This window comes from Rhinolophus sinicus, chromosome 2, assembly GCF_057876585.1.
Source record: "Rhinolophus sinicus isolate RSI-liver-muscle chromosome 2, RSI-T2T, whole genome shotgun sequence".
NCBI lineage: Eukaryota > Metazoa > Chordata > Mammalia > Chiroptera > Rhinolophidae > Rhinolophus > Rhinolophus sinicus.
The window spans coordinates 128,786,491-128,804,480 of record NC_142502.1 but is presented as its reverse complement, the minus strand read 5'-3'; the positions used below and the strand labels follow the sequence as shown (position 1 = coordinate 128,804,480).

The following is a 17,990-nucleotide window of genomic DNA, read 5'->3' as shown; positions in this document are numbered from 1 at the left end:
GCCTTAATTTTAAACCAAACCTACCAAGGAAGAAGAAAACGTCAAGATCTTTATCTTCAAGCACATTCCATTTTGATTATGGAAAATGTGGAAAAGTCATCCACCAGCATTGTGGTCAATTTCAAAGATAAGACCACCTGCTATTCTTGGGATTTATGACAAGGGAACAGGAACTCCCTCAGCAAATCAGATTAGCAGGTGGATCTGGCAGGTGGCAGGGCTCAGAAGCAGAACTAGATGAGAAAACAGGGGACCGGGGAGCCCAGGCCAGCTCTGCACAGTCTCTCTGCAACCCCAGGCTGTCCACCAGGGTTACTCCAACCGGAAGCCGTCACTAGCTGCCTCTGCTCGCTGACCCACCCACACGCACACTCTTGCCGTGGCTTCTGGGAACAGAGACTTGCCAAACTCATGGGGTTGTTCTCCAGATCCAGCACACTAATGGGAGAATGAGTGGAGAGACCTGCAAAGTATACAAAACAAGGCACTCTTGGCCTCCCCTGGGCATGGCAGGTCCACCCTTACTTAAACTTCATTCCTAAAAATCCTGACCCTCTCTCCTCAGGAAGCTTTCTTTCAGGCTGGCCAGCACCTCCCCGCTCCCACTCCTGCAACATTCACCAACAATAGCCAGGGACGGAGAGATGTGGCATCTTTCTAGGATTTTCCCCACCTCGCTAGCCAGACATCAAGCTCCTGGGGACAGGGCTGCCACCACCACTCTGCCCTGCCCCAGATCTCTCCAGTGCCCCAGCCTAAAGCATGTTATTTCTTCTATTGAGTGACTAATCCAACTAAAGAGAACTTGCTCCAAAGAAGAAAAATCTCTATCTTCCCCAATATCCCAAAACTGTGACTCAAGAAATGTACTTTTTCATAAGACCCAAAAGTATGTCCACTGGGCCCAAAGCATTGTCTAAGGTTTCACTTTTGGGGGTGGGGGGCAAATGGATTTTCAGCAGAGACAATGAGTTGTTAGGATCCTAGGGGTAAAGAGGGTGAGAACTGGTAGTGACACTAATGCTCGAGAAGAGTGACAGCTGAAAAGGCAAATATGAAATATGTTAGTGCCATCTATCGACAAGAGTAAACAGTAACAAAAAAATGATGCTTTGCCAACAGCGATTCAGGTAATAAGAACACTTAGAGCACTTCTGAGTTTGCAAAGCACTTTTACGTCCAGCTATACTGAAAGCCCGGTACAGGCCTCGCACATGGAAAGCACAGCACAGCCCCAGACCTATTGGCTGCAATTATGTTCACTTTCAGATCCCATGACTCAGACCCCAAACCTAGATGTGACTGGGTCCGAAAGGACAGTTTCCAATGCTGAGGAGACTGAGGCTGTCTCAAATTCCCACCCCACCCTACCTTGGCATAAAGATGGGCAGGAAAATCCTGTGGTTACACAGAGTCTTCCTGGTCCGCCCACCAGGGAAAGCAGACAGACAGTGCCCCGAGCCTGGAACCTGTGCACAAATGCCTGGTGTGGTATGACCAGGGGAATGGGATTTAGGAAGATCACTTCTCCAGGGAACCCTAAATATCTAATGGGAACCCACCTGTGTGGATGGGGAGGCAGTGAGAGGGCTCACTCACAGGTGAATCCTGCATCGCTGAGCCTATAGCTCTGAGCTCATGTGCTTTGTTCACATAGGTAATTGCAAGGCAGCTGGCAGAAGCAAACAGGCATGAACTTTGGGTGAAAGAGAATGGGAGTCATAACCTGATCCCATCTTGGAGGAGGAAGGATGGTGCCTGCTCTGAGATGGCAAGATCAAATCCACAGACAAGAAGTAGGCATGTTTTCCCTCATGCCAAATCAAGGTTTCCCTCAAGCCCAAGGGAACAATTAGCTCTCAGGTAGTAGAGGAGAAGGGAAAGAGAGAAGAGGGCAAAATAATGAATCATGAAGAAACTGGAAGAGAGAGGCCTTCTGTTTCCTCTCCTGACAGAGTTACAGATTCCTTCTATCATCTACCCCACAGAAGCTTACTGAGTATCTATGTGCCATCACTGTTTTCCTAGGACTTGGCACCATGCCTCGTCCTTGAAGTTTAGGGCCAAATGGGCAAGGATGATTTAATACTGAAAAATCTACAGACAGAAACAAAGAAAGCCATAAGATCAATATATCACTGAAAGTTACTAAGAGAGTAGATCTTAAAAGTTCTCATCACAAGAGAAAAAATTTTTTGTAACTATGTACAGTGATGGATGTTAGCTAGACTTACTGTGGTGATCATTTCATAACACATACAAATATCAAATCATTATATTGTATGTCTGAAACTAATATAATTTATATTAAATTGTTACAATATAATGTTGTATGTCAATTATATCTCCATATAAAAGACATCACAACAGAGCCCAAATTTTAAGTCTTCATAAAACTCAATGACTGGAACCTCTCCAGCATGTGGGGTCTCTGATTCTCATGTATGCAGGGTTACCACACATACTCGTGAGTATGTATTAAATTTGGTTATTTTCTCTTGTCAATCTGTCTCATGTCTATTTGATTATTAGACCAGCCAGAAGAACCTTGCAAGTAGAGGAAATTGTGTGAGCAGGATAAACTCACTGGCTGGAACCCCACGCTTCCCCATGGCTGTTGCAGATGAGGAGATCCTGGGGCATCTGACAGGCTAGCAGAAGGTAAGGATTCTTATCATGTCAACACACCTCCCAGATCTCTGCCTGCAAGATCCAGTGAAAGCGAAAATGGTGAGAATCTTTTTCTCATCTTTAAATTTAGATTGGCAGGAGAAAATATTTGTGAAACTAGTCTTGAGCTAGTGACTCTTGTTCACTTGGTATGAGTACGCATGGGTTTTGTTTTTCTCAGTCTAGTTTCTCTCCTTCCATCTTGTGTTATGTCCTGAGAGCATGTCTAGTGAGGCTATTTTCTCGCTGGCCTGTACCATCCAGAGAATGCACTTGCCAAGGGACACCTTGCTATCTAGCTGGCCATGACATGTTCTCAAGGAGTTTTCTGTGTCTATCTAATCTATTATCTCCGCCAGCTGGATGGATGTGTATGTGTCTGAAGGGCAGCTGAACAGGCTGGCGATCCAAGCTTAGAGAATCTTAAACTTTATTCTGTTCAAGGGGGGAAAGCATGTGATTCCCTGTGTTAGGGAACAGCTGTTTAAAGACAGGGTTCCCCATCTTTCTCAGGCTAATTCTGGGAATAACTTTCACTCTTCTTTGGGGATGCCTCTTGCATCCACAGTATTGGTTTGAGTCACTATAGATCCTACTGTCAACGCCAGGTGACAGATCCTTTTAATTGGAAAAACTAAATGGAAAGGAAAGAAAAAACTTTTGAGAGCTCTCATATTGTTATAATAGCTGGTTATGATTTTCTTTCTGTTATTAAGAAAATCTTAATGAAGGACAGAAAGTAGCATAAAAATCAAAGTCTACTCAGACGCCTTCTTATTTGTCTTCAGACATTTACAGATACTGTACAAAAAATAATAATAACCAGGACACTGAAGTACAATTGTCCTGCACTGAAGAAGAAAAATGAAACAAAAAGAATGGCAAAACCTTACTAACGACAACATAAAAATTTTATGTCCTAGGAGCTGGGTGTGGTAACTGTCAGGTTGGAAGCTCCAAAATATAGCCAGACAGAAATGTGGGCTAAACTCAATTTATGGCTAGGGTCCTACCAAACTGCTGCCAGCCCTCAAGGAAATTATAATCTAAAATTACAATGGCTATTACAAGGAATGTGCCAATCAGGAAAACAATTGGGCTAAATAAAGTGGGCATTGATGGGATTAAAACAAAGGTTTAGTACAGCACTAACAAAGCTTGGATGGGCCAAGTTGACTCCCTTTAACATCCCCCATCCAAAGATTAACCCCAAACAAGTGTACTCTGTTTACCCCAGTGTGGAGAAATTTAAAAGACTGGAAGGAAGAGATCACAATGAGAAACCAGACCAGCAACTGCTTGAGGCTATAGTCAGGCTGTTTGAATCAAGTTAAAGATTAATAGTAGGGCCAGGGTCCCTGGGCTTGACCCTTTGCTAGGGACCCAAAGCCTTTTAGTCAAAAGTGGGCAAAATGGCCAGGAGGTAGAAAGAGCAATTTCCAGGACTCTTTAATATGGGAATTCATGAACTATGGTAACAAATCCCATTGGTAAAGCCCTGACTCAGGCTACAGTTAGATTAAAAGAATACGGAAATGTAAGGATGGATAAGATTATGAAAATTGGAATGTTTAAACAGGCTTTATATTTAAAAAAAAAAAAAAGTCATGTCAACTTTAATTGATTGCATCTCTTTTACCTGATTGTATTGTGGAAACAGACTTTATGTCTCACTGAGGAACTGCTACGTGAAGGCTCAGTTCTTTCTTGTGACTAACAGTGGGAAAGACTCTACAAAGTAGTAACGTTTTTGTGCCCTCTTCAGTCCATGGACTTGTTTAATAATGCCAGAAATATCTACTGTTTGTCCCAGCTGAAACCTGACAAGATATTTGAAAGGATTTAATAACTTTATGATCAGAAATTGGGCCAAATTGGAACCTAATGTCAGAGCCTGATAGGAATTTTTTTTTTTGAGCCCCCTCCCTAAGCTAAAATAAAACTATACACCCAGAGGAAAAGAAGCAAATTAGAGGTTATGTAGTTAGACATGTAAGTCAACCTAGGAGGTCACTTAAGTTTCAACCCTAATTTTGAGAGCAACGGTTACCTTGCAAATCTTTGTGAAATCAGAAATGCCCCTCTAGAAGCCCACCTGTCTTCATCATCCCCATTTCCTAAGACTGAAGGAAAAAAAGGGAAACGAGGGTGTTTCTGAAAACACAAACTGCTTCTATGGCCACCAAACTCCTTCGCCAAGGACAAATACAAATCTTAAGTGCTTTCTTCACAAATATTAGTAAGAAAAGGCTTTCGCCATCTAAATAGGTAAGCTTAATTTATTCTTCCAGAAACACAGTTTGGAACCAACTGTTCCTTTACATTGTCTTATCCATCCTATGGCAATAATTTTTTTAATGAAGGCTAGGAGTTTTCTGTTCATATTTGTTTGTCTGTTCAAGTGTGTTTTATGGTATTTTTCTACTTCTGGATGGTACTGTTATTTATGGGGAAAAAAGGGAGCTCTATTAAATTGGCTTAAACATTAAACAAGTGCTTATATGAGAATTCTCAAAAAAAGAACAGAAACTAATCTAAATACTTTTCAGAATCACATGATCTGGGAAAACATTTGATATTAAAGCTGGTTTGAATTTGCTTTGGTTAAACAGGCATATCTGTAGAATAATCTGTATTAAACAATATTTTTATTCTACTTGGGTTTCTTAGTCAAGTAAGTGCACGTTATCTCTGCTGCAAAATTTGTCAGCAAGAAAACCAACTTGGTATGATAAAATTTTCATAAGTAATCTAAATGTAATTATTAGGAACAAGTAAATTAATTAAATGTAAGTACCATGTTTCCCTGAAAATAAGGCTAGGTCTTATATTAATTTTTGCTCCAAAAGATGCATTAGGGCTTATATTCAGGAGATGTCATCCTGAAAAATCATGCTAGGGCTTATTTTCTGGTTAGGTCTTATTTTGGGGGAAACAGTAGGATAAAAGGCTTCTTTTTACATGAACTCCTTAGCAATAATTATATTGTTAAAAATGGTTTCCTAAATCTCTTTGATAACTTGAAACTTCAAAGTTTTGCTAAATAAATTAAATGATGGCTATTCATGGAATGTCTAGACCATTTCCAAGTAGACCATTTTATAAAGATAAAATAATGAAACATTAATTATTGAGCTAAGGTTTATCTACTTTTTGCTTATTATAGAAAAACTAAAGATATTTGGGTCAGTTAGTAAACATGTCTTGTGCCACATTAAAAAAAATTGTAGGGGCGTGTCGTGCGGGGGACCCTGCTCGCTGCGCCATTTGTCATGCAGGGAGGCCTGCGGGGTCTCTGCTCCCGCTCCCCAAACAAGAACGCAGGATATGGTGAGGCCAAAAAGGAACACCCACGGAGCCATAGGTAGGGGAGTCATACCACTATATTCTCTCTGGCGGCACTATACTCTCACTGGAGGCTGGATCCACACTGTCCGCAAACCGCCATCCACACTTGCCAGCCCCGCTGCCATCTTCTCGCTAGCCCCCATTCTTTCTCTCTTTCCTCTGCTAGCGTAAACACAGCTGTTATATTAGTGGCCATTGGCTCACTGGTTACAGCTGATGGCCAACTAGCCACAGCTGATGGCCATGCAATCAGTTGATGGCCATTTACTACCTGAGCCAGGCACCTGTCTATGTGAGGCTGAGAGCCTGGAAACTACTTTCTGGGGCTCTGCCCCCACAGGGCAGTCGGATGGCTCAGTTGGTTAGAGCGTGAGCTCTCAACAACAAGGCTGCCGGTTCAATTCCCACATGGGATGATGGGCTGCACCCCTCTGCAACTAAAGATTGAAAACGGCAACTGGACTTGGAGCTGAGCGGTGCCCTCCACAACTAGACTGAAGGACAACGACTTGGAGCTGATGAGCCCTGGAGAAACGCACTGTTCCCCAATTTAAAAAAAAATTTAAAAAAAACAAAACTGTAAACTTTAAAAAAAAAAATTGTGCTATGAGAAAATTTCTAGAAATTATTAAATGTGTTCATAAATGTATACATTTAAAGAATACTGGTGTAATAGTTCATAATTGCTTACTTCTTAGTTTTAACTAATTAAGGTTTTTAAAGGTTTAGAATCTAACATATGCAATTAAATTAAAGCTATAAAAATTAATATTGGGAACAGCCCGGTGGCTCAGGCGGTTAGAGCTCCATGCTCCTAACTCCGAAGGCTGCCGGTTCGATTCCCACATGGGCCAGTGGGCTCTCAACCACAAGGTTGCCAGTTCGATTCCTCGAGTCCCACAAGGGATGGTGGGCAGTGCATCCTGCAACTAAGATTGAACACGGCACCTTGAGCTGAGCTGCCTCCCAGATGGCTCAGTTGGTTGGAGCGCATCCTCTCAACCACAAGATTGCCAGTTCGACTCCCGCAAGGGATGGTGGGCTGTGCCCCCTGCAACTAGCAACAGCAACTGGACCTGGAGCTGAGCTGTGCCCTCCACAACTAAGACTGAAAAGGACAACAACTTGAAGCTGAATAGCACCCTCCACAACTAAGATTGAAAGGACAACAACTTGACTTGGAAAAAAAGTCCTGGAAGTACACACTGTCCCCCAATAAAGTCCTGTTCCCCTTCCCCAATAAAATCTTTTTTAAAAAAAAGATATCAAAGGAATTCTCATTCCAGTTAGGGAAAAGAAGGATGCCCTTTCTTACCACTACTACTTAAAGCTGTTCTAAGTATCCTAACCAACACGCTAGGGCAAGAAAAAGAAATGAGACATACTGTGGAAAGGTGAAGACAAAATCATTATTTTGTTATAGTTATTTATGTCTGGTCACTAAGAAAGCAAGAGAATAAACTAACATTGTTAGAATACATGATTTCAATTAAATGGTTAAATTAATATATAAAACTTAGTAATCAGATGGGAAATATAATGAGAAAAGACTCTTTACACCAGCAAAATTTATATTAAAAACAATGAATAAACTTATGAATTGAGCAAAATCTAGATCAAGAACTCTACAATATAAAAAAGAGGATTAAAATAAATGGAGAGGATAACATGTTCCTGGATCGGCTCATAATACCAGCATGGGCCAGTGAGCTGTGTCCTACACAACTAGACTGAGAAACAACGGCTTGAACCCGAGTGGGGCGGGGGGAGGCAGAAGAAGGAAGGACAAAAAAAAAAAAGAATCTGTCATGAAATCAACATGACACTCTAGTGTATAACTATGGTGCTCTAAAATGTCTCTTAAATGTATTATCTTAAGAGACAGTGCTACACACTTTCCTTCAAAGATATCTTGCTTCAAAAGATATTTTACTTCCAGGCTTTTTTTCTCTCTCAATCAGAAGTATAAAAGAAAACATGGCTCAGGTAAAAATGCTCACAAATTTGAAACCTGTAAAGTCAAAATCATTGAGCCTTTAAATCAAAGTACTTTTCTTTTACAAAACATTGTATTCAATACAGACATTGAACAAGTTAGAATAGCGGCTCTTTGGGTTCCCAAAATAATGCAAGAAAACTCCCCCAGGATATCGATGTAAACAATTAGTGGCCCCTTATCTTGTCTATAAACCTCAATGTGCCAAACAAATACTATATTTTAGCATCTGAATATTCATTAATATTATAGAATTTTAGCAAGGTAAGTTCCCTAAAAATTTCACTATCAATTCACCAACACAATTTTTAGATTGTTGAATGCCCTTATACCCTTTAAATACCAACCTGAGTTCAACATTTCAAGATCTGCTAAGGCCTAGATAGTTGGGTGTTATTCTGAGGACTAACATCCCAAGGCTAACCACTGAGAATATCTGCAAAACAAGAATGCTTATTTCATATTGCCAAATTCCTATTGGTCCCCAGAGGTATCTAGTGCACTTTAAAATATCAATAACAAATTGCACAAAAACAATTAAACAATGGCACTTTGATAAAGTATTACTTGCCTTATGAGAGATGAAGAAGTTCTTGAACATCAACCTAAATTCCAGTACCCTGAGGTAGGATCTATACGTAAGAGGAGCATACCTCTACCTTGGAAAAGAATGTCCTGGAAGGAATGTCCTGAAGAGAAACAGCAATGATCTCAAAGAGATTGATGTTACCTAAAACAGCCATGGGCAGTATCATTTTCAAACTGGGCCATACCCTGTGACAGCCAGTATGGCATTCACATTTTCCACATCCTCTCAAAACAACTTCTTAATGAATGACCTGAATTAAAACGAACAACAAAACCATGCAATACTTGTTGGGATGACAAGAAAAAATAAGTTTTCTCTCTTGGTAATACACAAATAAGTGATATAACTGACTACAAGGCTTACTTTTTAATCCCCAGAATAATATTCTCAAGCAAAGACATTTTTTAGACAAACGGAGCTCCTGATCCATCTTCTATATTGTAATTCAGCAGATTCACTCACACAATCAAATGCAACTCCATCATGCAAAAAGGGCCTTATCTGGGTGGCTGTTTAGCTCAGTTGGTGAGAGCGCGGTGCTCTTAACAACAAGGTTGCCGGTTTGATCTCCACATGGGCCACTGTGAGCTGTGCCCTCCACTAGATTGAAACAACTACTTGACTTGGAGCTGATGGGTCCTGGAAAACACGCTTAAAATTTTAAAAATTGGAAAAAAAAAAAGGGTCTTACCTGTGAAAAATTCAGCCCATTCAATGGATAGCTCTGCTCTTCCGCCTTTTCCACCACCCCAATCTGTTTCCTCAGCCTCTCGGTCTCCTGGGCAAGGTATAGGTCTAAGACAGGCACCCCACGGGACTTAATGTCCATTTTGGTCAGGGAGTTGACCATGAGCATGACCCAGATTGGCCTCGTATGCTCCCAATTACTGGCGATGACATTGAAGAGGTAGTCTGCATAGAGACCCTTGTCACACTGGTCTGGGGTCATCTATGAAGGCATCATGAGTTTGACATACTATACTCTAGGTGGTGGCAGTAGATGTCCCTGGGAAACACATACTGGAGGTTCTCACCCTACAGCAGTATCTGACAGCGAGTGAGGGCCGAGACTGTGTAGGGGTCCGTGAGGTCCAGCTCGAAGTACACGATGCTGCTGTACTGAAAAGCCTCCTTGGAATTGTCAAGGATAAAGTCCCAAACCTGGGTGTACGGGACATGGATTGTGCCAAAGAAATAAGATGGCGGTCTCTCTTTATGGTCCACAAGAAGGAATACAATTCATTGTGCTAAAAGAAAAGGAGACAACATCAAGGCATGATATGGAGGCTTAGGTGCCTAAGCGGAGAAAATAAATTGGAGAGACATCACATTGCAGGAGCAAAATTACTAAAATATGATTGTGGGGACAGAGCCCCAGAAAGTAGTTTACAGGCTCTCGGCCTCACGTGGAGGAGTGCTGGCTCGGGTAGTAGATGGCCGTCAGCTGTGGCTGATTGGCCGTCAGCTGTAGCCAGTTAGCCAATTAGCCGCTAATATAACTGCTGCGGCTACGAAGGAGAGCCGAGGAGAGTGGAGGAGAGTGAAAGAGAGTCGTCGGTGGGTTGCAGACAAAACGGACAGCAGGTCGCACGTCCAGTGAACCCAGCCTCCAGTGAGACCGTAGTGGTATGACTCCCCTACCTATGGCTCCGTGGGTGTTCCTTTTTGGCCTCACCATATCCTGCGTTCTTGTATGGGGAGCGGGAGCAGAGACCCTGCAGGCCTCCCCGCACGACAATGATTCAGACTTTTGAATCCAGGTAGAGTCACCTGCTAGGAGCAGGAGTCCTCCGTGCAGCCTGCATTTCAGCATCCTTTTCCCCTTTTCAATCAAAATGTTCATTAAAAACAAGAAAGCAATAGCAATAGCAATATTTGAGTTTGCCCCATACTTGCCCTAGTAATGAACTGGGCAGGCGTTAAAGAGGGGATTCTCAAGGGACTCCAAGGATGCACCTGGTACAGGTAAGGGACACCTGAGCAGCCCACTGTTACCTCCGAGGCAGACCTGATGGTCTTTGCTTCTTGAGATCTCAAACCCAAAAGCAGAGGCTCTCAACTCTGGCTGTGCATGGAATCACCTGCAAAGCTTTCAAAAGTCCAATATCCGGGTTTCCCACCTCAGACCAGTCACATCAGGATCTCTGGAGGTGGAATCAGAGGTTATATTTTTAAAACTCCCCTGGTGATTCCAATGCGCAGCCACGGCTGACATCGTGGTGCTAATGAGCCCCTGATTTCACAGTTTGCCCCTGTCCCATTAGGACATGCGTTACCCTATAGCATTTCTTTCTTACAAAAGCCTCTGGTTCAATAGCAGAGAACTGGATGGTTGTGGGGACAGAGTCCCAGAGAGCAGTTTCCAGGCTCGCAACCTCACGTGGAAAGGTGCTGGCTCGGGTAGTAGATGGCCGTCAGCTGTGACTAGTTGGCCATCAGCTGTAAGCAGTTAGCCATTAGCCACTGATATAACTGCCGTGGCTGAGCTAGCAAGCACGGATTGCAGTTAGCAAGTAAGGTTGGTTGGTTGGCAAAGAAGCAGACAGCAGATTACAGCTCATGTGGATCCTACTCCCTGTGTCTCACCCAGCTGCCAGAGAGACTGGGGTGCAGGCAGACCCCTTGTTGGGGTACTGGCGGATATTTGTTTTTGTGTCTCGACCAGCCACCAGTGAGAATATAGGGGTATGACCCCCCTATCTATGGCTCCGTGGGTGTTCCTTTTTGTCCTTACCATATCCTGCATTCTTATGCGGGGAGCAGAACCAGAGACCCCTTGTGACAATGGTGTTCCACGATTTCTCTCCCAGCAGTTTTACAGGCTGAGCCATGGTTCACATCCACCCAAAGCCAGGCCATTGTGCCCTTTGACCCCGAGTGCCTCTCAGTCTCAACACCAGGCATTTATGAAGTGCCCATTTATTAAGAGACACTGTACAAAGAAATGTACAAGGCAGCCCTCGAGGAGTTCAGTGCAAAGGTCAGGTATACTCATGAGGTGTACTACATAACAAACAACCCAGAAATGTGAATATCCAGGATTATAGGAAATATTTGGAAGGCATTCTATTTACAAAAGTCTTTAATTTCAGCAGCCTTTTAAGTAACATGCTTTCCTGGATTGTGGGTTTTCAACTTATCATCAATCCTCATTGTTTTAGTTATGCTCTATAAAATCACCAGGACACTGACTACCGAACACTGACCACTGCTCCTAGGGGAAATACAGGATTAGGTTCCTGCAAGCTACTGGTCACGTTTTCATCAACAGATCAATACATAACCTTGCTTCATGTGTGTTTCTGTTGAAAGACACCTTATTTAATGTTGATTCATGAACACTGAACTCACAGCCAACAACGCTGTAACTCATGCCTGAATGAAGCTCATCTAACACATCTTTTCTCGATAAGGCACATCACAGCCTTGTGCTTAGGAACCATGCAGCCCTCAGCACTATACTTGTGGCCATTTGAAACAGTGAAATCACCTACAAAAAGCACAAAAATGCAAAAAGGTGGCACTAAGTAGACCACAAAAGTGACACTTGTTTACTTGTTTGAGAGCCAAAATGACAAGACAGAGCATCAACTTATTCAACCTCAGCTGGAAATGTGTGTGCATCAGGCAACTCAAATTTTTCGCAGTGGTGGCCATGTCTGCAAATGACGGTGAAAGCACCGTAAGTGCAGGGGTTACAAATCAATTTTAACAAGTAGGCAAATTCACAAATATGGGATCTACAAATAATGAGGATGGACTGCATTTGCGTTTGTGTGTTATTATTCAAGCAGCAGCCACCTGTTTTCAAAGGAAATATCACACAGAATCTCAAAATGTAAGACAGTTCCTTTAACAGGAACTGCTTAAAGCAGGGGCCCTATTCTCACAGCCTTCAACCTTCTCTTTTCCACCTGCCATCTTGCCACCTTCCACAAAAACGTCCCCACAAAAACACCCTCTCACCATTCAGATAAGGTCAGGGGCAGGCAGATAAACGTATGGGCAGGGAGTGAGAAACGGTGGGGGAAAGTCAGCAGCAAAGGAGTCCACACCTCTCAATAAAGGATACTGGCCAAAAAGCCAAAGCCAGTGCTGTCCACACAGGAACAGGCCTGTGCTCCAGAATGGACTTGTCAAAAAAACTAGAAATTCTGACTTTAAATAAAATCTTCCAATTGAAAAATGTTGCCTCAATTTTCTTAAATGCCCTGCAAACCAAGCCGAATATATCTCACTACCCCCAGCCTATGACCTTGTTTTTGAAACTATTTAAATTATAATTCTGCTCACACATCCACCTTTCCACACACCCACCTTTTCATGAGGGCACTAATTGAACAAAAAAAGCCTAAATTCTGCTTCTGTCTCAGCTACCCCATTGAGAATTTTTAAAGCCACTTCATTTTTCTGTACCTCAGTTTCCTCATCTGTAGAAGTTAGATAACAACCCGTCGTAGGTTAGGATAATAAACAAATTAGACAGGTAATTGTTAAATGAATGAACAAATGAAAACAATGTATTTTAAAACCTATTCATGGTTAAGTAAATATTAAGAGAAGAATCACGTACAAGGTCTCCAGCCAGTCCTCAGACATCCTCTTATGGAGTAATGAGGGTCCCCAAGGTTATTTAACTACTTCAAAAAACCTAATGGAAACTGCACATCTACCAAAGAATGGTTGCCCGGGCTGATTAAGCAATCAAATGTCTCACTGTTGGTTAGAATTAGATCAAGCTGTAGAAAAACACTGCATAGCTAACTAGATGCTAATAATAGCTGAGATTGACAGTTACAGCTTTGGTTAATTTCAAACAGGTAACAAAATAATTACCTATAAATGCAACTGGTTTGCTAGAGGTGGCCTTCCAAGCATAGGTTTAGTTTAGTGATTTGTTCATTTTAGGGAGAAGAGTTGATAATCAAAGGGTTCCGAGATGGTGATACAACTAAGCACACTGACTTACATAAGAAATCTGGTTGCACAAGTCCCACACAGTCCGCCAAAAAACTCCTACACTGTTTCCTACTGTGAGACACGGCAAAAGGGTCAAAATGTTATTATTAAATCCATGGGCACCTAATTCACCGTCATCTATCAGAAGACCATAATATTAAACAAATATGTTCCCAGGAAAACCAAACCCATACAGCAAGATCATGGGGTCTATGAAGGAGGGAGAGGAACAGGGGGAACACTGCAAATTTTGGGCTGTTTTTGGTTTATTCTTACCCAATTCATGTAATCTCCCTAAAGTCCCATCCTACCTCAAAATACCTGCACTTCTATTTAAACAAAGTCTGTTCAACTATATATACACCCATTTTTATTTTATCGTTGCCTTTTCAATTATTATTAGTCTAGAAATAGGGTCACAGTATTATCTATTCAATGAAAATTGCTCAGATTAAAAAACAACACAAGGCTCATGTTGTGGCATCCAGCCATGTGATAACAATAGTGATGCTAAGAGCAGCTGGCTATTATTGAATGTTCACTGTGTGCCAGCATTGCACGTGGATTGTCCTACTGCATTCATTCACTATTCATTTGTTCCATATTTATGCTATGCCTACCATGTGCCAGGCACTGTTCTAAGCACTGGGCACTGGTGTATTATAGGACACTAGGAATACAGCAGTGAATGAAACAGTTCCCTGCGTAGGGTCTGGTAGTGATAACTGCTGTGGAGAACGTGAAAGAGGGAAAGGGAGCAGGGAGTGCTGGGGGAAACCGGATGTGGTCTTAAATAGGATGATCAGGAAAGTCACTGAATGTCTGCTAAGACATTTAAGCCTTGCCATGAAGGAGGTGAGAGGGCAAACCAGGGAGATATCTAAGAGAAGAGCATTCCCTCCGGGATGAGAGAACAGCAGTGCAAAGGCCCTGAGGTAGGGTGACTAAAGAGGAAAGCTTTAAGGTCAGAGCAAAGGTCAGCAAGGTGAGGAAGGCCAGGCCACACAGGGCCTGGGGGCTACTGGAAGGGCTCGGGCTTTCATGCTGAGGAGGATGAAAGCCAGCACAGGTTTTTGTGAGAGGAGTGACATGAGATGACTTAATGTGTTAACAGGATCATTCTGTGATGAATAGACTATTGAGGGATGAGGGCAGATGCAAGGTCAGTTAGGAACTTGCTAAAATAATCCAAGTGCGAGAACAGAGTGGTGGTGATAGAATTGATGAGATGTAATAAGATTCTGGAGGCTAGAGCCACAGGATTTGCTGAATTGGTTAATTAAAAAGACCAAGTTGCAATCGACTGAGATGGAGAAGACGGGGGTGGAACAGGATTCAAGGGGAAGGTCAGAATTTTAGTTTTGGCCCTGTTGAATTGAACAGTCTAGCAAACGTTCAAGTGCGGAAATCAAGATGGTAGGTGGATGCATGAGTCTGAGTTGACAGAAGCCTGGGCCACAGATTTTAAAAAGGGTATTGTCACCATTTAGATGTTATTTAAAGCCATGGAACTAGATGAACTCTCCAAGGGACTAAGCATAAATAAGAGAGAAAAGGTCTAGAAATGGTCTAACCTTGCAAAGTCATGAGAAAGAAAAGAAGCCAGCAAAAGAGCGTGAGAAGTGGTCAGTGCGGCTGTTAGGAAAATCAGAAGAGTAAAAAGCCAATCAAAGGAAAATGTTTCAAGGAGGAGAAAGTAAGCAGGTGCGTTCGGTGTGGCTAATGGGCCAAAGAAGTCAAGGATTTGAGAACTGACTTCTAGATGAAACAACACTGAGGTCACTGGGGACCTGGACAAGAAAAGTTTTGGTGTCATGGTGAGATGAGAGCCTGCCTGGTGCCCATTCAAGAGAAAATGGGAAGAGATGAAATAGGAGGACACACAACTAAGTAAGACACTGGCCATTTCCAGATAGAGAAACTGGGGCCTTGAGAGGTTCATGATGTTACCCAAGGTCTCACGGCTGCTTAGATGGATCCAGGATTTGAAGCCAGGCTGGCTCCTGAGCCCTGGGTTTCAAACACCACATTATGAGACTTTCACTTGCAACAGACTTTACTGGAGATTCAGAATCATATCTTTTTCAATTAATACCTTAGTAACTGCACTGTTGCTCAGGAGTGCTACCTGACTCCGAATGGAGAAAGGTCTATTCAGCTCCCCTTCCTGAGCCCTGATGACCTGCCCAGATAGGTCCATACTGACATTTTTAAGTCCTCAGGCTGCCACCTTTTCCCATTTTCTGTTTTCAGGATAACACAATAGGGGTGGAAGGAGTCCACTTTTTTTTAAAGCCAGTGCTTTTAAAGGATTTTTAAAGAAACAACGCTCATCTTATAGAGCTTCTTCAATAAATGGAGTCCTATTCTGACCGAACAGGGCATCCTTTCTCCCACTCTGCACCAGCAACTAACCCTGCTGACACTGCCCTGCCAGGCGGCCAACAGAAGAGTCTTCAGGCCTTCTGATCAGGGAGCTCGGACCTTGCCTCTGAACATGGGCAGGCCCCCAGGGAGCTGCACTGATCTTACAGGTGCAACTGCCCGGCCTCCCTCATACTGACATCCTCGGAGGAGGGCTGTTTGTCTCCACAAAAGAAAATAAATTGCTCTACTACCACATGTCACTGTCACTGTGGCCACCACATGCAACTAGAGGAAGCCATGTATTTTAACATTATGATGATATAAAGGGAATAAAACTTAACACTATTAACATGCCCCTTCTAAGCCTTGCTGCAACCGTCCTAAAAGAAAAAGACAATGGCCATGGATGATGGAGACACAAGAAGCTACAAGTTCTGTCAACTGAATCACTGGAGATTTTACACACACGTGTAATACAATGACACAAAGAAGCACAATGACAACTTGTGTAATGTGGGCTAAGTCCCTGAGCTGCTGCACCCCTCAGGTCATCCCATCCCAGCTTCCTGGAACCTGTGATAACTGCACTTTTCCAAGAGCACTCTTCAGCAGACCAATTAGAATGATACTAAAGTAAGTTGGCTTTAGTTTACCGTTTTCATTCAACAAATATTTATTGAGCATCTATTACGACCACACACTCCTCTAGGCTCTGGGGATACAGCAGCAAACAAAGGTCCCTACCCTTATGAAGATTACATATTTTTTTGTTACAATAAACAAATAAAAAAATGTATCAGATGATAGTTTGGTGCTGTCGACAAAACTAAATCAGGGAGAGCAGAGAGGAGGGCAGTAAGGGTGGGAAGTGGGGGTAGGGTTGACATAATCTTTAATAAGTGACCAGGTAGGATCTCATTGAGAGATAGTTGAACAAAGACCAGGTGAAGTATGGGAGCAAGCATGTAGATATCCAGGAGAAGAAACAGCAAATGTAAAAGAACGCAGGCAGGAATAGTAAATAACTCAAGAGTTTTGTTTGAGTATCGATCAGGAAGAGATGTGGTGCTCAGAAAAGGCTGCAGTGTCGGCGGATGGACTTTTCTGCTAAGAACTCTCTAATGATTAACGAAAGTTGAAAACCAATCCAGCTCTCACGCCACAGTCCTTCCAGAAAGCTACAGTAAACTGCCACATTGGATTGGAGGCTGGATTCCAGAGCTTCACTCTACAATCTCAAGACCCCAACACTCTGAGGGATTCACGCACAGCGCCCTACAGCATGCAGGTCAAGCATACAGCCCTGCCACTGACTGGCCTTCTGACCTCTGCAGGGGAGAGAACAGTTTGCCCACAGAACAGAACAGCGATTCTCAGTGTGGTCCAGAGACCTGTCCGTGTCCCTACAACCCTTTCAAGAGGTCTGTAAGGTCGGAACTATTTTCATAATACTATTTTCCTTTTTGACTGTCATTCTCTCACTAGTGTACAAATACAATTTTCTGGAGGCTACAGGCATATGTGACATCACCACTCTGACAGTTAATGGCACATGTGTTTGTGTACTCTTGTGTTTTACTAATATTTACATTAACCCACATAAACAAAAGTTCTTTGGAGACCTCAATACTTTTGTAGAGTGTAGAGGGGTCCTGAGACCAAACAGTTTGAGAACTGGTAAATAAAAGACCCATGAAGACAGATTCAAGCGAAGAGGGAAAGACCTTGTTAAGACTCACTGGTCGTAATATAATTACGAGTTGATAATCGATTTTGTAAAAGTGAGACATTCTGCTTTCACATGAAAGGATGGACTTCTGCTTTGTGTAACTGAGCGCGCAGCGGCCACACCGCCGCAGAGTTTGAAACTCTCCCTGATGCGGACTTCCCTCTCCAGCCCCCGCGCCGCCCGCCTCGCTACAGGGAGAGTCCGCGGCCCAGGCGCCCTAGCGACACAGCGCGGCTCTCAGCCAGCTCCAAGCGCCAGGAGCCGCTCGATTAGGTCACCCTCTCCTTTGCTGCGCTTAGGTCGATGACTAAAATTCAGAGTAGCCAAAGGTG

The 17,990-nt window shown here is 42.9% G+C and overlaps 1 protein-coding gene across 1 annotated transcript in view; it reads right to left on the bottom strand.

Annotated features, from left to right (window-relative positions):
• TRABD2A (TraB domain containing 2A) overlaps window positions 1–17,990 on the bottom strand; it is a 129,884-nt gene that overhangs the window by 110,058 nt on the left and 1,836 nt on the right. The window contains 3 exon segments of the mRNA XM_088796351.1: window positions 9,295–9,582; window positions 9,585–9,811; window positions 9,814–9,850. Coding sequence (XP_088652477.1) covers window positions 9,295–9,582; window positions 9,585–9,811; window positions 9,814–9,850 — 552 coding nt within the window.